Consider the following 26186-nt stretch of genomic DNA (forward strand, 5'->3'; position numbering starts at 1 on the left):
AAAGAATACAAATTTCTACCATATCTCTTCATTTTGATAGTAACAGTATTTTTTTTTCTTTTTTTTCTTTTTATCTATGAAGGCTTAAAGATTTTATATCAGCACCTATTATATCTAAATTTTAGATGATTTGTCCAAATTTATATGTATTCGCAATTCATCGAAATGATGAAAAAACGTGCACTCCATATCTAGTCTTAAATATTTCCAGTTCATTGTAGAATCTTATAATAAATACGATTCTTAATTGGTATAAAAAAAAAAAAAAAAAAAAAAATGCATTTTTTCTCAAAATACAAAAACAAGTATTTTGTATATGGAAAGATTGAAGTAATGCAATAATAAACTAATAACGAATTAAAGCGTCATTAAATTAATAGAATATCTCTATAAGTTGCTTGAACCAATTAAAAAATTTTAGGAACTCGGAAGCACTCTTATTCGTATCCTTATCAACTTCGATTCATAGAAACAAATGTAATCGTTAAAATTCACAAATTACATACTATCACATAATCTAATCTTTAGTACATATAATACTTCACTATATTATACTTCTAAATATGTTAATTAACCTTGATTTAACTTATTTAATTAAAATTTGTCCAGAGAATAAAATTGCTACAAGCGTGATTTGCTATTTATACACATCCATATTCGTACCAAATTGGACAACCTGTTTTTGGATCCTTATCTGTTGGAGTTTCTGTAAGGCCTTCGTCTTGAACCATATCTTTTGGCGTTCCGCTATTAATATTTTTCGATTCGTTTATAACTGCGGATACTTTGTTGTATATTAAAAATGGACGTGCTTCTGTTTGCGATTCGGTCCTTAAATTCTGATCTAACTGAACTGTGCGTCTATCATCCTCTTGCTCCTATTAATGTCTGGTTACATTATATATTAATACTTAAATTATATATAACATCTTACCGGTAAAGTATTAGAAGGAGGCGGTGAATCATCGTTATAATAAACTGTTCTTCTAGTTCCTGGATGACCAAGTGAAAATGCTTCAGATCCTAAACTTTTATTATTTATAGATCCTGTGAAATATATAATTTTATAAATATATTTTATATTTTTCATAATCATGTTTCAATCCTTTCGGAGGAACTATTGAAAAGAGTTTCACCTGTTACTCGATGATCTTCAATACTTGCATCAGAGTCATTTCCACCAGATTCTGATTCATAAATTTTCCCTTCAGATTGCTTGCTGTCGTCTGCCCAAGATCGTCGTTTCTATATTCCGTAATGAATTATTTATGAGAGAATAGTAAAATAATTAATTTGTATTAATGCTTTTACGTCTTTACAATACCTTGTTTAGAAGATCTGAACTAGCTTTTTTAACTTTACGAACAAGGCCAAGAGTAAATCCTTTTCTATAAAAAAAAAAAAAAAAAAAGAAGAAAACAAGTCAAAGATTATTAAAATGGCACTCGAATGATAATTTAAAAAAAAGAAAAAAGAAAAAAAAAGGAAAAAAAAAAAAATTACGATTACTTTTATCACTTACTTTTTTGTACTACAATTTTCTAATTTTCGATAATGTTCCATAATCTTATCTTCCAATTTTTCTTTCTGCCTATACAAATGATTAACTTTATCCCTATATCAAAAGAAAGAAAATAAAAATAAATTATAAAAAATCTTTTTAATTGTTATAAAATTGAACTAAATATTCAAACAAATTAACTTACGTATACATTTTCTCTTCCATATGATAATGTTCTTTATCTTCAAGGGAATGCGTCAAAAGTTCGTGATATTGACTAAAAAGCAAAGTTATGTGTTCCATTAAAGAACGTCTATCGTTATCCAGACCAGAATTCATATGCAATAACATCTAAAATAAATAAAATAGTTAGTACCGATGAACGAATTATGTAAATAAATATAAATACGTCAAATATAAAGATTACAAAGGCATACCTCACATCTTTGATTTAACTTATTTATTTGTAATTCTAAATTAGAACATCTTTCATCTTTACTACTAAGTTCACCTTGCATTTCAGTTTGTTTCAAGCTCAATCTATTTGTCTCTATTTTATTTTTTCTATAATCCTCTTGTAAATTTCTATATTCTATTTTTAATTTTTCTGTTGCAGTATACAAGTTCCTAAAGTCGTCCTATGAATAATAAATAATACATTTTATAATATATTCGTGTGTTTATACGTCAATACATTATTTATATAATGTATTAATTTTTTTTTTTTTTTTAAGATAACAATAATGAATTGATTAACGTACCGTTAACTTGGAATGTTCTCCTCTTAAATTATTTAAACTCTTTGCATTGCTAATCAATGTTTCTTTGTCAGTTAGAAGAGCTTTGTTCTTCAATTCCAATCTTTCACACGACTCACGTAACATTCTCATTTCATTCTTAACATCTCTCAAACTAGATTTAAGAGTTTCACGCTCATGTAGTAGGTTCTCATATTCATTGTTTAATTGCTCGTGTAAAGATTGTAACGTATCTTGATCGTGAAGTAATTCTGAGTGTGCGCGTTGCTGCATACTACGTTCTTTCAGAAGCTAATGTAAAATAAAATTATATAATTATATTTTAATAAAGATCAATGAATAATGGTTGTATCATTGTACACTTACCTCTTCCTTTTCAGCAACAAGCTGTGAATTTGCAAGTTGCAATGCCGTGTGCTGCGATGCTAATGAAGTACTTTGAGATTGTAAAGTAGTTATATACACTTGAAGCTTTGTATTGTCAGATAAAAGATTTTCTGACATAGTTTCTGTTGCAGTTAGTTTTGATTGCAATTGTTCTTGTTCTTTCTGAAAAAAAAAAATACAAAATATCATTGAGAAAAAATGCCTAAGTTCGTAAAAAATCCGAATTATACTACAGTATAATGATACAAATATAAATAATTAATATACCTTCAATGATTCTATTGTTTTTTGTAAGGCACTATTAAGATCGGATTGACTGTTTTCATTTGTATTCGTTGATTCTGATTCGATGACTGAACGATAACGAGAAGACTCTGATTTCATCGATTTTTTAATATGATTTATTACCTCTGGATTTTGTGCAATTCTAAAAGAAAAGTTAATTACCGATTAATTTTTTATAATGAATATTATAAAAATATATTTTACTAAGTACCTTTCTAATATATTGTCCAAAGAAAGAGATAACATATTATCACTAAGACCAAGTTTTTCTAAAACTGTATACAATTGTTGCGTGTTTAACTTTTCTGCAACTAAATTTGATTGCAATGTTTCTAATGTTTCTCTGTCAATTGCAGCTCTTGAATCTAATTCTTTACTAGATCTTTCGACTTCTTGTAATCTATAATAAAAAGTAAATAATTAATTGAATATTTAATTATTAAATAATAAATAAATAAATAATTTTTTTTTTTTTTTTTTTTTTTAATAAACAACGGTACCTTAAAATTTGTGATAAAGAATTATGAACTTCCTGTTCAAGTTGCACAACTTTTCTTTCTAATACTTCAATTGTATTTGTTGCTTTGTCCAAAGCCACATCCTTTTCCTGTAAATTAAATACGATAATACGGTATTGTCCATAAGATATAAGATGTAAAGAGCAAACAAGATTTCAAATTATGTTCTATCTTTTACCTCAATTATCTCTTTGAACCTATGTGTATCTCTTTGCGCGATATCCTTTTCTTTTTCTAATACTGCAATTTTGGATTCTAAATCGGTGCATTTAGATTTTATATAATTCATTTTATGTTCAATATCTTTAAGTTCTTCTACCTTTTGATTTGTAATTTCTAATGTGCGTTCTAAGTCATCTGCACGTCTTTGTACGCTCTCTAGTAACGATTGTACGCGTTGTTTTTCTTTCACAACAACGTCACATTGTTTCTCTAGCTCAACCATCTTTCCATGTTGTACCTAGAAAGATATTTAATTTTAATTTATTATATAAATAAATATGGATCCTTTATAAAACATACTTGAAGATCTTGTTGTTGTTTTTCAAACGATGCTCGTTGATTTTTAAGAGAATTCTGAAGTTTTTTATTCTCCTCTAAAGCTTGTTTACAGACTAATTCAAGATCTGAATTTTGTTGTGTTAATCGTTCGCTATTATCATTCAATGATTCAATTTTTAATGTAAGCTTCTTCTTTTCCTTCTCTAATTCCAAAACACGAGATGAATTCTCATGAAATGAATTTTCCTTCAATGAATCAATTAAAGTTACTAATCGTCGATTCTCCAATTCTAATTTTAGCGCTCGTGTTTGTGCATTATTAGTTAATTGATCTGATAACCTATTATCAGTATGTGCTAAAATAAAAAGTAATATTCCAATTATTTTCTCTTGCACAAATTTTTTAATTCAGGATTATTAGTATATATATGTATTTTCTATATAAGATGAAATTAACTATCTACTCTCAGCTTATTTTGATTTTTAAACAATCAACGCAAATCTTACCTGGTTCCTCTGAATCGCTAATAGATCCAGCTAATGCAGCTTCATTAGCTGCAGCTTTAGTTAATCTATGTAATTGAGCATTTTCTTCTATCAATTCTTGATATTTTTCTTTATCTGCTGCTCTCTCCTGAAATAATTATCAATTATGTTAATAAATATTTATAAAAAAAAAAAAAAAAAACTTTTTTCATTTAATTTTTTAATTTTATTAAATTTAAAAAAATTTTTTTAAATTAAAAAAAAAATTGAAAAAAAAAAAAACAAAAAATTAAAAATTAAAAAAAAATTATTTCATATATGCAAACTAAAAAATAATAAAATACATGATATTTATATTCTTACCAATGCCATATCGTTGAGTAATTGTTTATATTTGATAATCTCAGATTCGAGTTCCAGAACTTTATCTGCTCTTCTTCTTGATGAACTTAATTGCTCCTCAAGCATTTCTCGTGTCTCCATCAAGACTCTTTAATTACAATGTACAATAAAAAATAATGTAATATGTAATTCAATAAAATTATTTCCATTTTAATGAACATTGCAATATAATTCATTATTTTAGTAAGAAATATAGTTGAAAAAAAATTACCTATTATCTTCACGTAATTCTTCAATACGTGTCTTATAAAATTCAATATCCGTTAATTTTTCTCTGTAACGTGTTACTTCTATTTCTAAACGATCAGCACGTTCTGCCCTTTCAATTACTGCATCTAATTCATCCCTGTATGACTTTGCTGTTCGTGCTTCATGCATTAATTCCTGATTCTAAAATAATAAAATTACAAAAAATATATATTTTATTATTCGTTTAAAGAACATCTTAAAGATATATTTTTTACCTCTTGCTTGAGCTTAACCAATAAAGCTTTATTGTGTTCAAGCTCTTCTTTACATTCAAGCAAAGCTTCTGTCTTTTCTTCCCTGAAAATAGTTGTAAAGTAAACATTATAAAAATGTGTTAATATTTATGAAATATTGACAAAAATTTCTACATACAGTTCTTGTCTTTGTTTTCGAACTTTTGACTTCCAATCGGCTAATTCAACGGCATAATGATGACTATCTTCTCTTTCGGATTTTGTAACTGGATTAGATTGTTGAACTTTATTTATTTCTTCAGCCTCTGCGCTAATAGATGAATCATTTCTTTCGGAAATTTCATTTGCAGCGACATTACCCCATTTCTGTTAATATCCAAAAAATAATATATTTTTATGATATATCAAAAAAAAAAATTTTGCTTTAATCAATATACTAAGAAATACCTCTTTGTATAAATTTAATTCTTGAACAATAGTTTTTATTTGCATAAAGAGACAACCCATATTAACATTTTCCATAGCATCTTGAGTAACTACTATATCTTGATTGTCTGTAACCTAAAGAAATTATTAATTAGAAATGAATTATTAATTATTATAAAGCAAACAAATTAAATTTGTAATAATATATACCTGTTTTATACATTCAACTATAGCAAGTTGAGTATCAACATTAAGAGCTTTAATTTTTGTTATAAATTTTTCTTTATTGGGACATTGTACTGCACATCCGAGAAGTAATAATAAAAGCAACTTCATATCGACAATATGCAACTCTGGCTCTTTACCTAAATTTATTGTATCGGGTAATCTTAATAATACATGACCCAATTCTTCTTCATAAAACTGTTTCATATTTCCTACTATAATCTGCAGATTTTTTGCACGAATAACTGGATTTCCACTAGGTGGAATTACTTCATCGTGCAAAGGTTCTGGATCGCTGTAATAATTTATCCTATGTTTATATATATATATATATATATATATATATATATATATATATATTTTATTATATAATTGAATTAAAAATTTTTTATAAAATAAAATAACTTACATTTGTAAGAAAACATTATGCAATAGAATACCATCTACTAAATCTTCGTATGTAGATAATACATCAGGATCTTCAAGACAGCTAGCAAACTATTGAAAAAAGTACCTTAAATTAATTAAATGCATATTCAAAATTAAAATCTTACGAAATAAAGATAATAATTCAAAGCAAACAAATATATTGTTTTTTTTTCTTTTTTCTGTTTCTTTCTTTTTTTTTATCAAATATCAAATTATCTTGTAAACATACTCACCCATGTTACTAATGGACCGGATAATAAATCATCAATTGCAGAAGATGCCATTTTAATAATTGTCTTGTAATATAAAAATTATTTACAAAATAATCACACTTGATTTTGAGAGAGAAGCACCACAAATATTTAAATATTTATGTCATATGCAGCAGCATATACGTGCTGTTCTCAGTAAAAAAAATGTTTACCTTCATTTACTTTCATTGTTTTCTTTAAAATAATCATTTATTACAATCGAATATATATGATAAATTATGTATTATACAGATAATCGTCATACAATTAAAAAATAATTGTATTCTTATACTTTACAATACAACCTTTAATTATTCATTAGTCTTCCCATGTGTATTTCAAAGATCGTCCCAATATTCTTTGAGTAAATTTCTTCATATAAAATTGCATCTCCTATGACAGAATGTACATGACTGATTCAAGAATGGCTCGTACTAGGGGATACTTTAATATACCCCCTTGCGGTATAGTGTTATTTATTACATGCATGCAATTGCATCTAGTTATAAAATTAAAAATATGAATTATTTTAATCAAACCTTAACGCTAAATATATACTTCATATTTTAGTTTGTATTTTTATGAATTGACAGCTTGGGTCAACTTTTGATCGATTTCCAACAATTTGTTAAAAAAGAAAAATCAACAAAAAACTTGTTAACAAATGAAAAGTATCCATATTGTAACGCACGAAATGGATTGGTTAGAATTTTAATATAATCGACCAATTGTAATCGCACTACGATTTCCATTGGGAATATTTCTACCAATTACATCGACCCATTACCTTCTTAACCTTTCTATGCGCAATTACCTTTAAAGATTTGTCAATATGGTCGTTCTATGACTGTATTGTGTAATTTTGATATCAGCATTTTATTTGTGAAATAAATTACTAGTTTCAACAAAAATGTTCGGTTACTTCTTTAAGGAAAGGAGTGATAATTTTGTCTAAAATCGATTCAACAATAAAGTGATTGTCATAGACGAACATATTATACACATACGCAATTGCGTTACACATAATGTTATTGATTGATATTTTGATGACCTTCGTATCAATAAATAAACGGCCGAATTATGCTGTAAAAGGTGTGGGAGGCATATTACCATTAATGAAATTCTCTATTGTTTTGGTAACTCTTTTTGCGGTCTGTGAACTGTTACCTTTTACCGTTGGTGCGGAACATTTGGGAAATCCTTATGAAATATTAGGCATTCCAAGGCATGCAACTTTACGAGATATTCGAAAGGCATATAAAAATCTTGTTAAAGAATGGTAAAATCATTATTTTTATGTAATAATGTTATTATTATAAAAAAAAATCTAAATGATTGTTATTATCTAAATTGTTTATTATTATAATGAAAATTTATTGTTAAAATTAGATGTAAAACTTTGTTTAGGCATCCAGACAAAACTGATCATCCAGCTGCTGAAAATAAATTTGTGGAAATAACAAAAGCTTATGAGGTAGGTTGCATCACATTTATGACATTATTTTGAGAACTTATTTGTAATAAAATTGATCGAATATATTGAAGTAATTTAATTAAATAATTCAATTAATTTAAAATTAATTAAATGCTATTTAATTTGTGAAACTTTTTAAAAGGAAATATTCTCTTTTCTATGAAATTTTTAACATGGCGTTCTATATAATTACATTTATTATAATCATTATCTACAAGTTCTGAAATATTACGTCTTTTATCACAATGTTACTTTATTTAGCTTCTTACAGATCCTGAAAGAAGGAGAAAATTCGATAATCATGGGATAACTGAGGAAGGCTTTCCTAGACAGAGGAGAGAAAGCAGTCATGTAAATATGTTAGATCCATTGGAAGAATTATTCAGTGGAAATTTTAAATTTCATTATCAAAATCGTGATATTGCATTGTTTCATAAAATGAGTATTACTTACAGGTATATTATAATTATATTTTACAAATTATATTAATTAGAAAAAAATAATATTATTTTTATGTAATCATATATATATATATATATATATATATTTCAGATCTTTTGAAAATGTTATAGTACCAAAGACTTTTCGGACACCATATTTAATTTTATTTTATTCAGATTGGTGTTTTGCATGTTTACAAGTTGAACCTACGTGGCGACGTTTAATTGATGAATTAGAACCACTAGGGGTTGGTTTAGCTACAGCTCATGCTGAAAAAGAATCATCTTTGGCTAGACGACTTGGTATGCATACTCTTCCTTGTCTTGTTATTACGATGGATGGACGTACTAGTGTTTACAAAGAATCGTTATTTAGCGTTCAGAAAGTTGTTGGTAAGTATATGATATACTATTGTTAAAAAACGGATTGGTTAATATATATATGTATATATATATATAATTTTTATTTCCTTTTTCACAGAGTTTTTACGAAATAAGTTTCCATACAAGTTAATACAAACTGTGAATACTAACAACATAGATGCTTTTTTATCCGGTTGGGCAGATAACAGAATACGTGCATTAGTATTTGAGAAGAGAGATTCCGCACGTTTGCGTTATTTGCTCATGGCATTTTATTATAAAACACGTGTAGCTTTTGGCTTTGTACAGGTAATATATTATATGAAATTATATATCGTAGAATTAAATTGTTTATTTGAATATATAGTAATTAATTTAAATATATACTATATTTAAAAATATAGTAATATGTAATTTTAATTTTTAATCATATTTTTTTTTTTGTTTTATTTTTTTTTATTACAGATTGGAAAATTAGAAACAGAGGCGATCACGTCGAAGTATAAAATTTCTGGTGACTTAGATACTTTGTTACTTTTTAATGAAAATTTTGAAAAACCTATGGCATCTGTTAGTATGAAAGATATACCCACAGAAACAATGCATAATGTAATAGCAAGTAATAAGTTCCTTGTTTTACCAAGATTGTCAAATCAAGCAGTGTTGGATTCAGTTTGTCCTCCAGAATGGCTCAGACCACGAAAACGATTATGTGCAGTTTTAATATCCCAACAAAATAGTGCAGTTCATGATTTAGCTAGGCACAAATTTAGAGAAGCAGCACTTGAATCGTCTTATAGGTAAATTACAATTCTTGTAATTATTAAAATAACTATTATAAAAATATCAACGTCCCTATTGAATCATTATAAGATCGTCATTTACAGTACTGAACGAGTTAGGTATACATACGTATTTAAAGATACACAACCAGAATTTGTTTCTGCTTTATCGGCCGGTGAAGGCAGTCCATTAGAACCATTAATGCATATTGTTATTATATGGAGGAGAGATGCAAATCATTTAAAATATGAATGGTTATCTAAGGGATGGTTTGAAGCAGCTCAAGATGAAAGTCAATGGAATGAAACACGTCATACTTTAGAGCAAACTATACAAAGGTTGTTATGTGCTTCTGAAGCTCTTCCATACGCAGCTATAGTAGGAGAGTTAGCAGATGAGCATGCACAGGTATATATTGCAGATATTTACATATTTGTATGTTTCATTAATGAAAACAATATGTATTAAGTGTACTAAAAAGAAAAGAAGAAAAGTGAAAAAAAGTAATTTTGTTTTGTTTTCTTTTTTTTTTTTATAGGGAACTGTAGATAGACTTATAGGAAGAGCATTATTAGCTGTTGATTATATATCAGACAGCTTTACAAAAGAACAAATTTTACCTTTAATATCAGTATTAGCAACTTTGGTATTGATTGGTGCGGCAGGTTATGGAATGTCATACCTAGTGTATGTATAATACATTCTTAAGATATTATTTTGATATTTCTCAATTTATTCATAAATTTGTGCAAAATTGAAATATTGTATATGGATATTTTGGATACAGAAAATTAGAAGAAGCAAGTGTACAAGCTGAGAAAGCACAGCACAAGGAAAACATTAATTCTAATGTGTCACAACCACAGTTACGATTACATGAATTACGTGCTGAAAAATATAATGGACTTATTCGCCTTTTGAAGCCAGGCTGTCGAACAATTATATTGCTAGTAGATGCTCAAAGTAGGTTAAAGTTACTGCCAGCTTTTCACAAAGCCGTGTGGCCTTATAGGTATGTAAAATATATAATTTATTGTTAATTTAATTTTAATGTGAACCAAAGTGTAATCAATGTGAGGTCGAAATCTTCATATTATGTTTATATACATAAATATGACAAAATTCTTATTTTTTATTTTTTAGAAAAAATAAAACACTTATGTTCGGACATATGTCATTAGAAAAAGGTCTTGATTGGTATAAGAAACTCCTTTCATTGACTTTGCCAGAACAAAAGGAACTGAATATAAATGCAAGAAATTGTGTAGGAACTGTATTATCTTTAAATGGACATCGTAAATATTTCTGTATGTATCATGCTAAACATCCAGAGAATATTAAAGGAAAAGGCTCAAAGGTTTGTGTCTATTTTTAATTCTCTCTTTTGTTATGTTTTCATTATTAAATAATAATAATAATAATAATAATAATAATAATAATAATAATATTTATTAAACATAGCGTATGGAGAGAATAACTAAACAACTTAGTCAAAGAACCGATGATGCAGAGGCAGGTGCATTTATTGGTTTTGATAGTTCCAATGAATCTGATATTTCTCAAGATGAAGTAAGCAAATTAATGTTATGGTTATATATCTTGTTATATAAAAGCTTTAAAAAAGTTAATAAATTAGATAAATATTTTTGATTGATATATTTCTATACAGGCAAGTGGAGATACTGTTTTATATCATGAAAATCTTCTGGATGGATTACCTATGTGGCTTGATAGATTATTTGAAGGTTTAACACATCGTTATTATATAAATTATTGGCCTGAATTCACTGCCAAGTAAATGAAGGCTAAAACGCGTTTTATATCCGAATATGTCCTTAATATAACAAAGTTTACCTAGTCAAAAAAAGTTGAATGCCATTGCAAGGTCTGTGATCAATGTTAAATCAGTGTATACAGATCAAATCCTGTATAAAGATACACATGCATTAACTCCATATTAAATGAAATAACTAGTTACAGAAATTTAGAATTTTTAGAATCTCCTTTACGAGTTGTTAAAAAAAAAAAAGAAAAAAAATGAAAAGAGAAAAGAAAATACTTATTATGAAAGTTAAAATAGTAATCACCATTAGCACTTTATTCAATTTAATGTACTTTATATATTTTCATTTGGGTTATTCTAGTATTTCTTGATAATCTGTACAATGTATTTCTAGTCAATGTCATTTAAAACGTAACAGTATTTATATCGTGCAATATAAATGTAAGATTCTGTCTATTTAATGAAAATTTGTGATGCAAGTACATAGAATAACCATTATATTAAAAAAGTCATTCTTTGTCTTATATGAATTATTAGATTATATATTGTATAGCTTGTCCATCAAATTTTTATATATATGTTATATAATTTCTATTTCTAATATTGCCAATTTCTTACTCTACAATAAAAATAATAATAATAATAATAATAATAATAGTAATAATAATAATATTAATAATAATAATATTAATAATAATAATAATAATGATAATGATAATAATAATAATAATAATAATAATAATAATAATAATAATAATAATAATAATAGTAATAATAATAATAATGTTATATATCCAAGGCACATTTCCCATATAGCTTGATAATATATATTGAAAACAAAATTCATTCCATTTCTTTTTTTTTGGGCTTTTTTAAAATAATTTTAGTTGAAATGAATAATAAGTAAATTAAATGCGTCCTTTTACATATCATTGTTACTATCTAAGCTGAGTATCTATTATATTATGATACCACTGATAGATGTTTTTTAAATATTTTACCTATTACATTTGGATATTAATAATTTAAACAATGAGTACTGCTTTATTTATAAATCCTAATTATTTCATAAAATATTTTTTTCCTTTTATTTTACTACACAAAAAAAAATGCCAACGGAAATATGCAAATTTTTACTACATTTGGCTTCTCTGATAATTTTTAATATCCATATCCTTTTTATACAACAAAAGCATAAAATAAAATTATATGTAATAATAATTTTCATGAAATTTTATACTGAGACGGAATACTTAAAAGTAATAGACTTATTTATGTCTTTAATAGAAATTAAATGAAATATTTATAAATTAAAATAAGATGTACTTATAAATTTCTCATAGAAGTATGTGTAATATCCACGTTATGACTAGTTGAACTTGCACTTTAATTTATTTCAAACTGTTTGAAACATTGATCAAAATTTACAAATTTTTAGTTAATTCTTTCTTGTTTTAGTCTAATACGTGTACTTATTCTTTACTTTTGTTTAGAAAGTGAGTTGTAAACAGCATTTTTTATTGTACTGTATTAACACACACCATTGTCCAAACAAAAATAATTCTAACTGAAGAGATACTATATATATATATATATATATATATATACCTATGAGGGGAAAGAATTAATAATCTAATTATTAATCACTAATATATTTGTGCAGTTTCTGTTAAAATTCTTGTAAAGTGAATTTTTTTAATATACTAATTCGTAGTAAACATTGATCAATTCTTATAAAATTATAAGATTTATTTAATTAAAAAAAAAAAAAAAAAAACAAAAACGTATTTACATGCACCATAAAAATGATAAAAATAATGGCGATTATGTAGATCAATTAATATGAAAACTAATACATCTGATCTTGTACTAACAAAAATAATTAACATTGTGTTACCTTAAATTTTGTGACTTATTATTTGTCATTTACCCAGTATTTATATAATCAAAATAATTATCAATAGAATTGATAGAACGTAGATTTTTAAACATTCATAAATATATTTCCTTAATTGTAATAGAAAAATTATATCATGATTATAACTGTAATATTATTTTTCTATTGCTTGTTATATAATAGGAAAAGTATGATGCAGTTTTATAATAGAAGTTTTATAATTTATTATTATGTTTAATATGATTTATTACTATAGTTCTTTGAATAATAGTATTACTATTTTTTGATTTTACGATAATCTTTCATTATGGGTGTCTCATATTATTAAATAATTACCCATCATTTAAAATAATATTTCATTAATGAAAATATTAGATATTTAAATAATTTTTTTTCTCTATGATCAATGTATGGAAAAAAAAAATATTTATATTTTAACAAAATCTGTTAAATTATAATTGAAAAATAATATTTTAAATCATTAATGATAAAGTACAATTGAATTTTATTCTATACAATGTTAGATTTAAATGAATTATAGATGTAGCTACTTTACAAATGTACTAGGGCATATAAGCAATGAAATGAATGTTTTAGTTCACTAAAACATTTTCTATGTACTACTTTTTCTTTCCTTCACATTTACTTTCAAGTTCATATTGATTTGAAAATGTATTAATTTCCCGTTCACATTCAGAATATGCCGTACCTAATCCAAACCCAGCACCAATTATTACTGGCCACATTCTTCCTATATACAAACATAAAAAAAAGATTAAGTAAATGTACTTATATGGATAATGATATATATTAAATCTACCGTTAAATTTATGTAATAAGTATTCAAGTATTAGTAAATAAATATATCTTACTCCTGAAAAAAAATAGAGAAACTATTCCACCAATGGTTATTCCACAACCTAAAAATTGATATAACATAATCATGAAAATCCATAAATAATACAATTTTCTTTTCTATTTTTCTTTTTTAAATACATATTAAACAAAGATAATAGTAAACAATTTATTACTTAATTTCAGTAGGGTGTCTGCAAAGCAGCGATCCCATTTTCGTCCAATGTCATCTTTGGACCACGTAGCAGCCATTTTTCCGTTTTTACAGTGACAGAGATTATGTTATATAGTTCGTTTAATATTTATTAATAAATTGGCTTAATTCTTGTTTACAAAGGCCTTAATTCCATATCCTATTTTCTGTTAAATAGAAATCAAAATTCTTTTATCACAAGAATTATTATTTTAAAGACAATTTAGTGAACGTGCAACTAGATAAAATCATACCTCATTGCAGCGCCATTATATACGGCATTTACTGAAATTAAAACGTTTAGAAATGAAGCATTCTTATTAGTTGAACTGTCGAATTTATTTCAGATATGTAAATGTTGAATAATATTAAAGATTACGGCTATTCACCACTTTTCGCTTGTAGCATATGTGACTTTAGCGACAGGTATAAACAAAATATAAACTACAAGCTCAATAGAATCGAGTTAGTGCGAGACAAAAATTGTTGTATGTAGTAAAAATAATAGTGCATCTAACAAAAGAAAAAAAAAAAAAATAAACCATATACTAGATTATACTTTTTTAAAAGAGTGTTTGTTAAGGCTATTCGATAGTGCTGGTTTTATAATGGTTTACGCTAATAATGAGAATAAACGTAATCTTAATCGCATTTGATCAACAAAATCTCATTTTAAAGATTAAAGTTTAATTTAAGACCTCGCTTTTTCGAATTTTTGAAAAAGCTTTTTTTTTTTTTTTTTTAATCGTATTAAAAAATGGCATCTTTTCGAGAATAATTTATGTACGAATAAAAAGCTTTTTCAAAAATTCGTTAACGTTAAGTCCTACATCGAAATTCTCGTCTTTAAAGTGAGATCTTGTCCATCAGAATTGATCAAGAATTTCGTCTGTTGTCATTATAGGCATAAATACTATTTTCAACATTTTCCGCGAAGAAAAAGTTTAGTAATATGGTGCCTCTTGAAATTTGCAAACAAAAGAGAAGAAATAGTCCCACTACTGATTTTTGTATTACATTGAACGGGATATGTTTGTAATGTGAAGTAGCGATTACCTGCTTATTTGTACACGTATATAACTGATGTTCAGATTTTCTGAACCATTCCAATACACAAATAAATCACGATGATCGCACAGAGAGGTTTACTCGGTCACTCTTTGAACAGATGATTTTATGGCAAAAATAAAAAAATTCATGTTCAATGTCACCAAAGATTGTAACGCGCCAGTAACTTAGAGTAAATTTAATTTAAAATTCTAATATTTAAAAATTTTTATCTCGAGATTGTTGTCCGCGTGTAATATCGACTTATATACGCGCTGTTCATTAACTTGAACGATTACCGAGTTTGTTTTCTTTTACATTCCAACGTGTACACATCGAAATTTTCTCTTTCTAAACGTGAAAACTAATAAATTAATACTTTCGATAATTTTATAATTATTTAAATAATCTTTAATGTACACGAAGTACAATAAGTTAATATTTAAATAATAGTATATTCGTTTAAAATACAAAAAAGATGGAAACTTACGAGAAACTTAAAATAATTTTAGTATAAGATTCCAATACTTTATCGACTGATGGTCAAAATAAGAATCTATTTTACCATCAGTCGGGAGCGAAGAAAATCTACTTTACGGAAAATCTATTTTTACGATCCATAATAGGAATCTATTTTTATTCGTCGTCTGTAAAAAAAGGAATTTACTTTTATCCATCGTCGGACTCATTGTTGGCGTAAACCGATTAAGAAATTTGTTTGATGAATAACCTTCAAACAAAAATAGTACATTAATATAGAACAACAAAGTACTTAAGTATACCCAAAATAATTAATCATATGATAAATTTGGCAAATAGATAACTTATCACTTAATATTTTAACATTTTTACGAGACAACAAAATACTTATAATTTTTACACAAACGATTTCGTATGTAATATTTTATTGAAATTTTCCTTATACCTTTGTTACATTTAAACATTAGTATTTCTATTTTTGTACATAACGTAACACATGTGTTATGTAATTTTAAAAACTATTGTGATAATGCTATCAATCCTTTTTTTTCTCTAGAGTTGGCACTGGAGTTTTCGAAGACTTTGAAGGGAAAATAACAAATAATGACAACTGAGCCACTGACAGAACAAAACCAACTGAGTTCTGAAACTTTAACATAATTCAGTTGAAATATTTGTATTCTTTAAGCATTGAAAAAATGAATTATCCCTTATAAAGTTATGATTATACTTACAATCACAAAAACATTATTTATAATAAGTCCATATAACAACCATTGAAATGATACTGCGGTGCCCATAACAATAAGTGGAAATGGAAGAATTGACGTATCTTTTGTCTCTATAATTTTTCTCTGTAGATATAAATAAATAAGAATATGAGGATATTTGATATTATAAACTATCGTATATTCATTTTAGTTTATACTTACAAGATGTATAAGAGGAGATGCTATTAAAAATAGAAGTAATACAGTTGTAATTATACCATATCTGTATTCAACTTTGTCAGGATGCTCCACTTGAGTATACGCGAGAAATACTGCTATAAAAATCACTGCTTTACTTATTAAAGCAAGCGTATCTTTCTATAAAAATTATCACAGAAGAGAAAAATTCTCATATTATTTTGTTTATCTGAAAGGTGGTCGTTACATAAACAGATTTTATATAATTCTAACAATATGATGTACGTTGTACGATGGTGTATAAAATGATATTTATCAGTAATTTTCCAAATAAGTTTTGTAGAAACATTTTCCATTTTTTAAAAAATGAAAGCAGCGTCCAAACAAGTTCAAAATATTACAATAACATTAATATTAATACATGATAGAATAAGATAAATAAACAAATATCGAACTAGCTAATATAGGATATAATGAAACATATCCGGATTCATTGATTGAGAAATGATTGCATGGTTATATAATTACTTTACTATGTCAGGACAATTGCAATCCATCTCATATTATGATCTATAAAGAAATGACAGTCTATGCAAAAATTTCCTAATTATACATATTGGAATATATATAATATATTGTTAAATATATCATCTTTCTACTTTATAGATCATATTGAAACTATATTTAAATATAATGCGTGAAAAAATAAGCTTGCAATTAGTAAAAATTAATATTTTGTTAAGTTCCAATAAATTTCTCTTATCATTTTAAATAATCATTTAAACAAACAGAAAATCTCTTCAATTATACATTAAATTAAAAGTAATAATATTGTTAATAATACATATATGAATTTAAAACAGCATGAAAGATTATTTATATTAATAAAACATAGAATCATACCATATTTGGAGAATAATAGCAATACACAGCCATATATACAGTATTTGCTATTAATCCAAAAACATTAACTTTAATCATAGTAGGGTCACCAAGCATCCAGGCATAGCGAAGCATTAATATAGACCTACAAAGAATCTTAATTTTTATATATTATTTTAACTAATTTTGTCAATAATTGCAAATTAATATTTTAACTAATTTTCTACAAATATTATAAAACAAAATGTAAGGATATAATTAAAAAAAAAAAAGATTTGTAAAAAAGCTAACAAATTTAAAAATAAAAATGTTATAACAAATTTTCATCAATAGTATATATTAATATTAAAAGCAAAATTTTTAATAGTAAAAATAAAAGCATACACGTTTGAAATATAATTTAATTATTATAAGCATAAAATTTAAAATCTTTAGTTTTTTTTTTTTTGAATAAGATTGTACACTTACATTCCTACGCCACCCAAAAAGGGCATAGGATCGAAGCTCTCTGAGGATTTTTTTTTGTGAATGTCCTTGCATATTACACTGCAATCAAATATTTAATAATTTAATTTATTCTTACATTTTCTATAATTAAAATCATTAGCATGTAATTGTCACGTGTTTATCTGAACATGTCATTGAACATGTCAGCTTCGATTAATATTGATTGCATATATTACGTTATTTTTCTTTTTTTTTTTCTTTTTTTTTTTTTTTCATTATTAACTCACGTTCCTGATAACATATGTCCTATTGTTGTAATTGCAGCGCATGTACCAACAATATCTTTATAATCATCTAGAACCATGTTTTCTAAGTTTTGTTAAGGTCACTCTCTTCTATTTTTTATTTTACGTGATCACAGTATTATGCCCGATCAAAGTCAATCTACGATATATCCATACAGAACGATCTCTCAATCAGAATAACCTTTCGTTTTGAAGTGCGTGTAACTTCAGTGACAAATACAGATAAAAAACGAACTATAAGCACAACAAGGGAATACTGTCGCCACCATGCGCCCATCGGTGTATGAATAACATTGATAGGTTATATTTCCCTACAGGCAACATAACAATAGGGTTAATTTTTAATAGAGTATTAATTTATTATTATTTTAAACTCGCGTACTTTTATCTCCCATATTTGTATTCTTTTTTAATAATGACATGCGTTTCGCAGTAATCCGTTATCAGATATATACGATACGAATGCCGGTACGCATTCTTTTTCTTTTTTTTTACGATATAACATATCGAATAATAAGAATAATGAATATAGTGAATAAAGAATATAATTATTATTATATAAATTTGCGACAAAAAAGAATAAAGTTTTGAGTATTTTATAGAAAATAATAATTAGTGAATATAGTTATATATTATATATTACTGTAATAAAAAATCAAAACATGTGACTTAGTTTTCTCACATTATCTATGAGATAGAATCTCAATGCTATTATTTTTTGTAATTTCTCCTACATGACTTTCTCAATTTATTTTATTATTATTACTGTTACTACTACCACTAATACTAGTATAATAATAATAATATATATATCGGTATTATAAAAGAATTATCTTTTGTTAAATTAAAAAAGCCTTTATCTTTCTATCTATTCTTATCAATTTTTATTGCATACATCTTTAACGATAAAATATGAAAGATGTTACGTCGATATTTGTAAGTATCATTATATTATTACAAGTAAAGATACATCATTTAAAATCATTTCAAATCGGATAGGATTGATAATAATTAAAAAATAGATATGAAAAAAGAAAAATAAATAGATTTTATTTTTTTGAATGAAATATTAGTTTAAATATGTTGATATACATTCAGTGATATTTACAGTACTCATAACTTTAGCTTTTTTGCATTTGATTCACTGTGATTGTCTTCTTCTAACTTTTCTTCTAACTTTTCTTCTATCCTTATTGCAAAAACTTTACCATAACGTCGTCTTTCTGAAAAGTTTTTATAAAATAATGTTTAAAGAGAAAATTGAATATATTATAACTATAATTAATTTAAATAAATTAATTTAGTATATTGTATTTCATATGAAAGTTCTCTTGCCTGCTCTCAAAAGTAGGTGTTTGGATTGGTATAGAATAGCTGCTTTAGATTTAACTTCATTTAATCCTAATAAAGCTCCCCTGTTTTGGTTGTATAATATTTTTTAATAAAGATCAGGAACAATATTTGTAATATAAAAAAATATTAAATAAAATGTTTGAATTGTTAATTAAGTTATTTCAAAGGATACAAGTTTATGATATCATAAGGATTTCTGATTTCCATAACATTACTTGCCCCACTTGATATTATTATATTCTAAAAAAGAATTAATAAAATTCTTAATTGATTTTGACATAACAAATAAAAAACTTTATATATATATGTAACCTACCTTGCTTTTTCCATATACATAAAATAAATGAGCATGATGAATAGAAACTTTCCGTTGTTCTGGATTTAATACATCTGTATATTGTATTTCAAAATGTACATCTCTTTCTACAGCTTGTAAATAAAGTTTTCTATTCATTTTAAATCCAGTACAGGATGCATTTATGGTAATGATATCTGTATTCAGTTGCGAACATGCAAACTACAAATTATTTGAATTAGTTAGAATATAGATTGATAGATATAATTAAATGCAGTTACCTGAAGTGCTGCTTTTGTTTTTGGTATCACAGAATATAAATGAAACTTTTTCAAATTATTGCAATGGTTCTGAAAATAAACTACTTTGAAATGGATTGTACCTCATAAACAATGTATATATTATTTCATAAAATTTGAACATAATATAACATTTACCAATATGTGAGTTTTTAATGGATCAGAATAAATAAATGTAAGCCTATTAAAAATGCGAAGTTTGTCTTTAAATTCTTTTACTAAATCATCTATATCAAGGGGATTAGGAACCATAATTGAGCTTTCATTGTTCTCTGATTTTTTCTTTTTCTTCTTTTTATCGGTATCAAAAATACTATCATCAATGGTTTGATTGATTGCCACTGTCCTAAATCCCACTAGTACATATTACATTGTTATGATTAAAAATTCATTTATATTAATGATAATATTTATATCATAATAGAGGTTATGAGTAAAAAATAACATAAACAATGATAACTTACTTTGACATAACCTTAATAAAATACTACGCAAATTTGGCATATTATCTTTCGTTGCATTTATGCATAAATCAAAATACCCATCACTTAATTTCACATCCATATTTGCAATATCTATGAATATTGTTTATTTAAATATAATTTCGTGAGAATTTATTAAAATTAAACAATTGTAAATACTTTTAACAAAAAGTATATTCAACATCACGTTTCAAACATCACCTAAGAATATTGTTATTTTGATAAATAAAAGTTAATATTAAATAAGATAATATTTGATAAACTACAAATGTACACATATCATACGCACGTGTTCTATGAATACAATCCAATAAAATATATATATATATATACAGTTAAATATTTTTTGCTATTCGACCAATGAACATTGATCGATATGTAAGCAAAATTGTCGCACTGTAATTTGATTGGTCTTGGAAACGATATATTCCTGTGACCAATCAAAAACTTCAATTCTATTTGTATTGCGTTAGGATTGGAGGATTCAATCTCGACTTCATCTTTTTTCCATATGACATTAGTTGATCTCGAGAAACTTTTAAAATCATTAATAACATTATTTAAACGTGTGAAATTGTTTTCTTATAGCCAATAAATATATTTCGTTATTTATTATATTTCATGATTCTTGTCTAATCTCCAATTAATGAGGTATGTATCATTTTACTTATCAATTAACATATTAATGTTCGTAACATTTACAATTGAGCATGAAGTTGTATATTTTAGATTAAAAATTTTTGAAAAAGATGGCGTAAATAGTGTAAAAAATTTATTATCCTTAAAAAGATCGCGCATTAAAAATATCTTATATAAAATTTTTATAAAATATTTTATAAAAAATAATATATTTCTTTCTTTCGAGATAATTTATTATATTTTTGTCGTATATTTAACATCGCGAACATTTCTATATAATTCGCGACTAAGTTAACCTCACTTATGCATAAATTAATGATAATAAAATACGATAGGTAGGTAAGTTTCTATCTAAAAATTCGAAGTACAAGTTCTTCTTATCTTCGGTAATTTTCTTTTCATTCGAACATATACATATGTGCATATATATATACACATATATATATATATATCGATAAGACATAGGTGTGATGTTATCTCAACGAAAGTTTCCGATTCAATCATTGTACTTTATCGCACTTGTATACTTTTTCAAGTGTAATTGCATATTCTCGGATAAGTTTATATGTATATTATAAGCAATTCTACCGATAGTTATATAGATAAGGGTTGGCAGGGTGAGTGAGTCAGATTTCCAGGGACTCTCTCTCTCTCTCTCTCTCTCTCTCTCTCCTTCTTTCTTTCTCTTTCTCTCTTTCTCATTCTCAGTGGTTACTATCGTTCTTTCCGTCTATTTGCACGAGCACGTCTCGTATTTGTCGCATAGAAGGAAGGAAGGAGGGCTTCCTATCGGTGGTGTGTGCGCATTGCCAGTCCTCGAACGTGTCATTTGTGCGCACCGCAAAGTGTGTAGCTTGGCACTTGCAGTTACAGGCTTTAGGTTTGAATAAGGGGAGGAGCTTCGTGCATTGCCCAACGTAATTATCCCCGTCCTCCTACGGCTTCCATGCCTGTTTCCTGTGGTCGTCCCCGTAACCGGTATATCTTATATACACAGCTGTCCGCCATCTTGGTCGCGTGCACTCTTTACTTTCTCGTAATTCTTTTTAAAACCTTTCCTACCGAATCCGCATATTCTCGTGGATATATCGTCGGTTACTCTCTCACGGATTCTTACATAGTTGTATTTAATCATCGTTATTTACTGTTATTCGATTATTTAACTGACATTATACTGTTGTTCTTTCTTTTTTTTCTTTCTTTCTTTCCTTTTTCATTTACAGCAGTCTCCATCGATCGCTATTCGATCCAGGGGATTAAGTTTAGAAGAGAAGAATGTTCAAACATGAATCTACGTGCGAACTTTCAAGAATTTCAACTGATTATTTTAAAGTCAATAATTATATAGGTAAGATGCATGCAGTTTCTTTAAGAAAAATTAATATAAGAAATTATTATTATCATCATCATCATCATCATCATCATTATTATTATTATATTATTATTATTATTATTATTATTATTATTATTATTATTATTATTATTATTATTATTATTATTATTATTATTATTATTATTATTATTATTCTTGAGATCATAAAACCAATTAAACAATGCGAATAAAGTGAAACAACAAATATTTTTTGTTTGCAATATAAATATTCAAATAAAGAAAAACGAACGATACAGATTTTCTAATGACATTAGATTACTCTTATGTATGCATGCATTATCGTATATATGTATACATGTGAAGGATTGAAAAAAAATTATAGGAATGGCGTAAGAGTCGTTTATACCGTAACTATTTAATCGGATAACCGTCGGAGAGAAATAGGTATAATTCTTTATCTTAACACGTCGAATATTATCAAAGAAAATTCCCACGTCAAGCTGGACAGTTCGTGTCTACATTTTTTACCGCTTTAATATTGCTGTCAGCATCGTGCCACTCCCACAGTTGTCACTTATCTGTCAACTGTCCACCTTGAAGTGTTGCCATTGAGAATATCAAGTAACCCTATGTCAGGCTAACGCTAACACGTCAGTGATTTAACATTGCCTGCTACACGGCGTTCCTTTGACACTTTATCGATGTATTTACATATTTATAGTCGATACCATTTTTTTTTTTTTTTTTTTTTTTTTTTTCATTTATATTCATTTCAAAATTTATGCCATTAATAATTACTTCTAATTATATTTACCATTATATAATTATTACAATATTATTATAATTATTATAATGTTATTGTAATATTATTATATTATATTATTATTCATAATATATATATATATTTTTTTTCATAATTATTATGAAAGTGATCCAAGTAAAAAATTACGAAGAAATTTAATTTATCGTTTATATTCTATTACATCGATTTACATTATAATAATCTATAAGACAATCATAAAAATATATACAAGTATGTATATAATTTAGATTATTTTTATAGGTTTCATCAAGGCTAAAATACTACGAATTGTAATCGTCGAATTTATTTCATCAGCAAATACTATTCTTAGATCTAAGATAATACATGGTCCTTCCTTTCGTACAAATAGGTCGATCAAATTATTTCAAATGTGGGTCTAGTCAGTTTACTGGTTACGTACTAGTTAAAATATAAGAGACAGAAATGTCTTTGAGAGCTGGGGCAGTGTGACACGCATGACACCGGTCATTAAACGTTGCAACGTTTTCCAGCCTATTAAAAAGGAACTTGTTGATAATTAGTGAATTAATGATAATTGTTGTATACGAAGTTCACAAGCAAGACTTGTGTTCCAAGTTTTCCCATGCACCCGGACCAAGGTTTCTTTGTTAGGCACATCATGCGCGAAACCATGCGACAAGATATTCTTTATTACTTTTACATATAGCGTCTACAACAACTCTGTCAGCTAAAAGTTACTTTACTACAATTGTGACATCGAGTGGGTATAGTTGTCACTTTATAACAATGACAAAGTCACTGTTTAGTTTTCGTGTTTCGTTCATATACATATATATATTACGTCTATGACGTAAGAAAATGTCTTAAGATGAACTTAAAATAGAACTCAATGTTCCGACGGATGAAAGGAGAAAATTTGTGCATTTTCTTTCTTTTCTTTTTTTTTTTTTGTTTTTCCCCTACACATTTAACATCAAAGAGATCTACCGACGTTGGGTCCAAGCGATACCAACTCGAATTACTTTGATCAATCTGTTCGTCTACGTAGAAATCTCAATTCCACGAAATTTTCTCACATACGCGGGCGCACACATAAACATATATATATATATATATATATATATATATATATATGTATATATATATATATATATGTATATATATGTATCACATAGTCACAAAGTCCAAAGTATTAATGCGAAGTGTACCTATTTATTTGCCGTACGATCAAGGATATCCATTTTTACGTCGTATCGTGGTAAATGTTGTGGCCTTGAGATTATTTTACTCGTATCATTTTGACGTTCCGGGTATGGTTCGCTATACTTGGCCTCAATTCTTCCCAATTTACTGATTATCGCACTTCCACTTTGCTATTTCTCTTCGTCTCATTTCTCTCTCTCTCTCTTTCTCACATACGCACACACAAACGAACATACACTCATTCTTTTACCTTTTTATTTGTTATTTAATCGTTTATTTATCATTTTGATAATTCTCCGTAGAGACATACGTAAATGTGTGTGTGTGTTATATGCAGAACCATTTTCTGGTAAATACATTCTATAGATCTTTAGATCTCTCAGATCTATACTCGTCTTGGATATTTAAATGGATACATCTGATGATCTAACTGAAGCAAAGGTTAATTTCTTAGGGACATATTCAATGTTATTAAAGTGTATCAACGAACGGATACTCCATTTTCATAAGTTGATAATATAGTTGACAATATGTATGTCTACATGGGTAGTTGTGCGAAAAAAATAAAATGATCCTTTTGTAATCGTAAAATATTATATACGCGATCAGATCAGAGATTCTGTATAATTTCTTAACAACCCAATTTCAGGATATATAAAGGAGTCGAAAGACATTACAATGCCGCCTTTGCTTCCTTCCAAGGAACTTTGACGTGGCCAACTGTTTTGTGTTTTTGGGGAGGCCTAATAAAACGCAGCGCCGACAATGCCGTCGTAATAGCGAGCGTGCCTACGGCGCTTATTAAGGGTCTCGAATTTTTGGACTGACCGTCGTCGTTTCGGTCTGACAAGGAAATAACTTTCAGCGAAGATACACCGGACGGCCCGGCGAACATTGTATTCGTTTATTGGAAATCGATAAAAAGTTGCATGAATGAATGAATGGACGGACGGATGGATGGATATCGTAAAGCTTTGAATTGTTGAAATTTAAAAATATTAATACCGCGCTCGAGTATTTTACATATTAAAATCTTTTACTTGGTGAACGGAGAATACTGTTACATTCTCGTCGGCCATTTTGCGCGAACCTACGTCGACGGCGTTCTACTACAGCGCCGTCGATCCGCAAATCGTACAATTCACTTTTTTATCATTTTGGATTCTTCAGTACATTTTATTTTCGTGCAATTCTTTTTTTATTTCTTTTTCTTTTTTTTTTTGTTCCTTGCTCATAAGACTCATAAAAATTGATTATGACTTTTTTTTATAGATAAGATTCAGTTTTTTTTTTTTTCGGAAATTGTTTCAAAAAATTCTATTCTTTTTG

At 26.7% G+C, this 26186-nt stretch overlaps 5 protein-coding genes and 2 long non-coding RNA genes across 12 annotated transcripts; 3 read left to right on the forward strand and 4 right to left on the reverse strand.

The window, feature by feature from the left end:
* Nucleotides 1-220: 220 nt before the first annotated feature.
* On the reverse strand, nucleotides 221-7205 carry LOC124425960 (protein Daple). 3 transcript variants are annotated; one of them, XM_046967088.1, is made up of 24 exons: nucleotides 7152-7205; nucleotides 6595-7005; nucleotides 6342-6430; nucleotides 5918-6242; nucleotides 5729-5842; nucleotides 5460-5647; nucleotides 5303-5384; nucleotides 5050-5228; nucleotides 4800-4926; nucleotides 4458-4584; nucleotides 3972-4306; nucleotides 3628-3909; nucleotides 3432-3538; nucleotides 3143-3331; nucleotides 2914-3073; nucleotides 2626-2808; nucleotides 2263-2550; nucleotides 1939-2139; nucleotides 1707-1852; nucleotides 1523-1615; nucleotides 1325-1388; nucleotides 1137-1245; nucleotides 935-1047; nucleotides 221-878 (listed from the first exon to the last, which is right to left on the reverse strand). In XM_046967088.1, the coding sequence occupies exons 2-24, from the start codon at nucleotides 6643-6645 to the stop codon at nucleotides 642-644; spliced, it is 3789 nt and encodes a 1262-aa protein (XP_046823044.1). In that variant the 5' UTR covers nucleotides 6646-7005; nucleotides 7152-7205; the 3' UTR covers nucleotides 221-641. The 3 variants fall into 3 exon arrangements, with proteins under 3 accessions (XP_046823044.1, XP_046823045.1, XP_046823043.1); XM_046967089.1 differs by lacking the exon at nucleotides 7152-7205 and having other exon boundaries at nucleotides 5918-6227; nucleotides 6595-7122; XM_046967087.1 differs by lacking the exon at nucleotides 7152-7205 and having other exon boundaries at nucleotides 6595-7122.
* A 215-nt stretch (nucleotides 7206-7420) lies between these two features.
* LOC124426096 (dnaJ homolog subfamily C member 16) lies at nucleotides 7421-11655 on the forward strand. Of its 2 annotated transcripts, none has more exons than XM_046967381.1 (12): nucleotides 7421-7891; nucleotides 8020-8086; nucleotides 8348-8541; nucleotides 8639-8919; nucleotides 9008-9198; nucleotides 9355-9689; nucleotides 9777-10080; nucleotides 10211-10359; nucleotides 10460-10684; nucleotides 10816-11029; nucleotides 11134-11241; nucleotides 11342-11655. In XM_046967381.1, exons 1-12 carry the CDS (start codon nucleotides 7638-7640, stop codon nucleotides 11468-11470), a joined length of 2451 nt encoding a protein of 816 aa, XP_046823337.1. In that variant the 5' UTR covers nucleotides 7421-7637; the 3' UTR covers nucleotides 11471-11655. The 2 variants fall into 2 exon arrangements, with proteins under 2 accessions (XP_046823337.1, XP_046823338.1); XM_046967382.1 differs by having other exon boundaries at nucleotides 7817-7891; nucleotides 8358-8541.
* Nucleotides 11656-13840: 2185 nt separating this feature from the next.
* On the reverse strand, nucleotides 13841-15551 carry LOC124426077 (MICOS complex subunit Mic10-like). The gene is made up of 5 exons (XM_046967353.1): nucleotides 15457-15551; nucleotides 14655-14685; nucleotides 14384-14567; nucleotides 14225-14272; nucleotides 13841-14103 (listed from the first exon to the last, which is right to left on the reverse strand). Exons 3-5 carry the CDS (start codon nucleotides 14457-14459, stop codon nucleotides 13973-13975), a joined length of 255 nt encoding a protein of 84 aa, XP_046823309.1. The 5' UTR covers nucleotides 14460-14567; nucleotides 14655-14685; nucleotides 15457-15551; the 3' UTR covers nucleotides 13841-13972.
* Nucleotides 15552-15943: 392 nt separating this feature from the next.
* LOC124426078 lies at nucleotides 15944-16576 on the forward strand. 2 transcript variants are annotated; one of them, XR_006942643.1, is made up of 2 exons: nucleotides 15944-16215; nucleotides 16484-16576. It is a non-coding gene; the product is annotated as an uncharacterized LOC124426078 (long non-coding RNA). The 2 variants fall into 2 exon arrangements; XR_006942644.1 differs by having other exon boundaries at nucleotides 16202-16339.
* Nucleotides 16336-18761, reverse strand: LOC124426076 (sugar transporter SWEET1). The gene is made up of 6 exons (XM_046967352.1): nucleotides 18452-18761; nucleotides 18186-18263; nucleotides 17739-17862; nucleotides 16860-17015; nucleotides 16662-16781; nucleotides 16336-16576 (listed from the first exon to the last, which is right to left on the reverse strand). The coding sequence occupies exons 1-6, from the start codon at nucleotides 18526-18528 to the stop codon at nucleotides 16463-16465; spliced, it is 669 nt and encodes a 222-aa protein (XP_046823308.1). The 5' UTR covers nucleotides 18529-18761; the 3' UTR covers nucleotides 16336-16462.
* A 733-nt stretch (nucleotides 18762-19494) lies between these two features.
* LOC124425930 (ribonuclease P protein subunit p30) lies at nucleotides 19495-21221 on the reverse strand. Of its 2 annotated transcripts, XM_046967016.1 has the most exons (8): nucleotides 21188-21221; nucleotides 20881-21099; nucleotides 20555-20772; nucleotides 20399-20467; nucleotides 20139-20339; nucleotides 19995-20062; nucleotides 19805-19884; nucleotides 19495-19692 (listed from the first exon to the last, which is right to left on the reverse strand). In XM_046967016.1, the coding sequence occupies exons 2-8, from the start codon at nucleotides 20978-20980 to the stop codon at nucleotides 19583-19585; spliced, it is 846 nt and encodes a 281-aa protein (XP_046822972.1). In that variant the 5' UTR covers nucleotides 20981-21099; nucleotides 21188-21221; the 3' UTR covers nucleotides 19495-19582. The 2 variants fall into 2 exon arrangements, with proteins under 2 accessions (XP_046822972.1, XP_046822971.1); XM_046967015.1 differs by lacking the exon at nucleotides 21188-21221 and having other exon boundaries at nucleotides 20881-21181.
* A 213-nt stretch (nucleotides 21222-21434) lies between these two features.
* Nucleotides 21435-26066, forward strand: LOC124426082. The gene is made up of 3 exons (XR_006942645.1): nucleotides 21435-21549; nucleotides 22761-22885; nucleotides 25507-26066. It is a non-coding gene; the product is annotated as an uncharacterized LOC124426082 (long non-coding RNA).
* The last annotated feature ends 120 nt before the right edge of the window (nucleotides 26067-26186 follow it).

This window comes from Vespa crabro, chromosome 8, assembly GCF_910589235.1.
Source record: "Vespa crabro chromosome 8, iyVesCrab1.2, whole genome shotgun sequence".
NCBI lineage: Eukaryota > Metazoa > Arthropoda > Insecta > Hymenoptera > Vespidae > Vespa > Vespa crabro.

Coding starts and splice junctions, on each gene's coding strand:
- LOC124425960 (XM_046967088.1), bottom strand. CDS start 6,645: ATGGCATCTTCTGCAATTGATGATTTATTATCCGGTCCATTAGTAACA. Junction 5,648..5,728: donor AATTAAATTTATACAAAGAG/GTATTTCTTAGT, acceptor GGATATTAACAG/AAATGGGGTAATGTCGCTGC. Junction 3,539..3,627: donor GGTTCAAAGAGATAATTGAG/GTAAAAGATAGA, acceptor TTTAATTTACAG/GAAAAGGATGTGGCTTTGGA.
- LOC124426096 (XM_046967381.1), top strand. CDS start 7,638: ATGTTATTGATTGATATTTTGATGACCTTCGTATCAATAAATAAACGG. Junction 8,920..9,007: donor TAGCGTTCAGAAAGTTGTTG/GTAAGTATATGA, acceptor CCTTTTTCACAG/AGTTTTTACGAAATAAGTTT. Junction 9,690..9,776: donor GCACTTGAATCGTCTTATAG/GTAAATTACAAT, acceptor CGTCATTTACAG/TACTGAACGAGTTAGGTATA.
- LOC124426077 (XM_046967353.1), bottom strand. CDS start 14,459: ATGGCTGCTACGTGGTCCAAAGATGACATTGGACGAAAATGGGATCGC. Junction 14,273..14,383: donor AGACACCCTACTGAAATTAA/GTAATAAATTGT, acceptor ATCAATTTTTAG/GTTGTGGAATAACCATTGGT. Junction 14,104..14,224: donor TTCTCTATTTTTTTTCAGGA/GTAAGATATATT, acceptor GTTTGTATATAG/GAAGAATGTGGCCAGTAATA.
- LOC124426076 (XM_046967352.1), bottom strand. CDS start 18,528: ATGGTTCTAGATGATTATAAAGATATTGTTGGTACATGCGCTGCAATT. Junction 16,782..16,859: donor CATCTCCTCTTATACATCTT/GTAAGTATAAAC, acceptor TTATATCTACAG/AGAAAAATTATAGAGACAAA. Junction 16,577..16,661: donor TAAATAATGTTTTTGTGATT/GTAAGTATAATC, acceptor ATTATGTTAAAG/TTTCAGAACTCAGTTGGTTT.
- LOC124425930 (XM_046967016.1), bottom strand. CDS start 20,980: ATGGATGTGAAATTAAGTGATGGGTATTTTGATTTATGCATAAATGCA. Junction 20,340..20,398: donor AAACAAAAGCAGCACTTCAG/GTAACTGCATTT, acceptor AATAATTTGTAG/TTTGCATGTTCGCAACTGAA. Junction 19,885..19,994: donor CCTTATGATATCATAAACTT/GTATCCTTTGAA, acceptor CAACCAAAACAG/GGGAGCTTTATTAGGATTAA.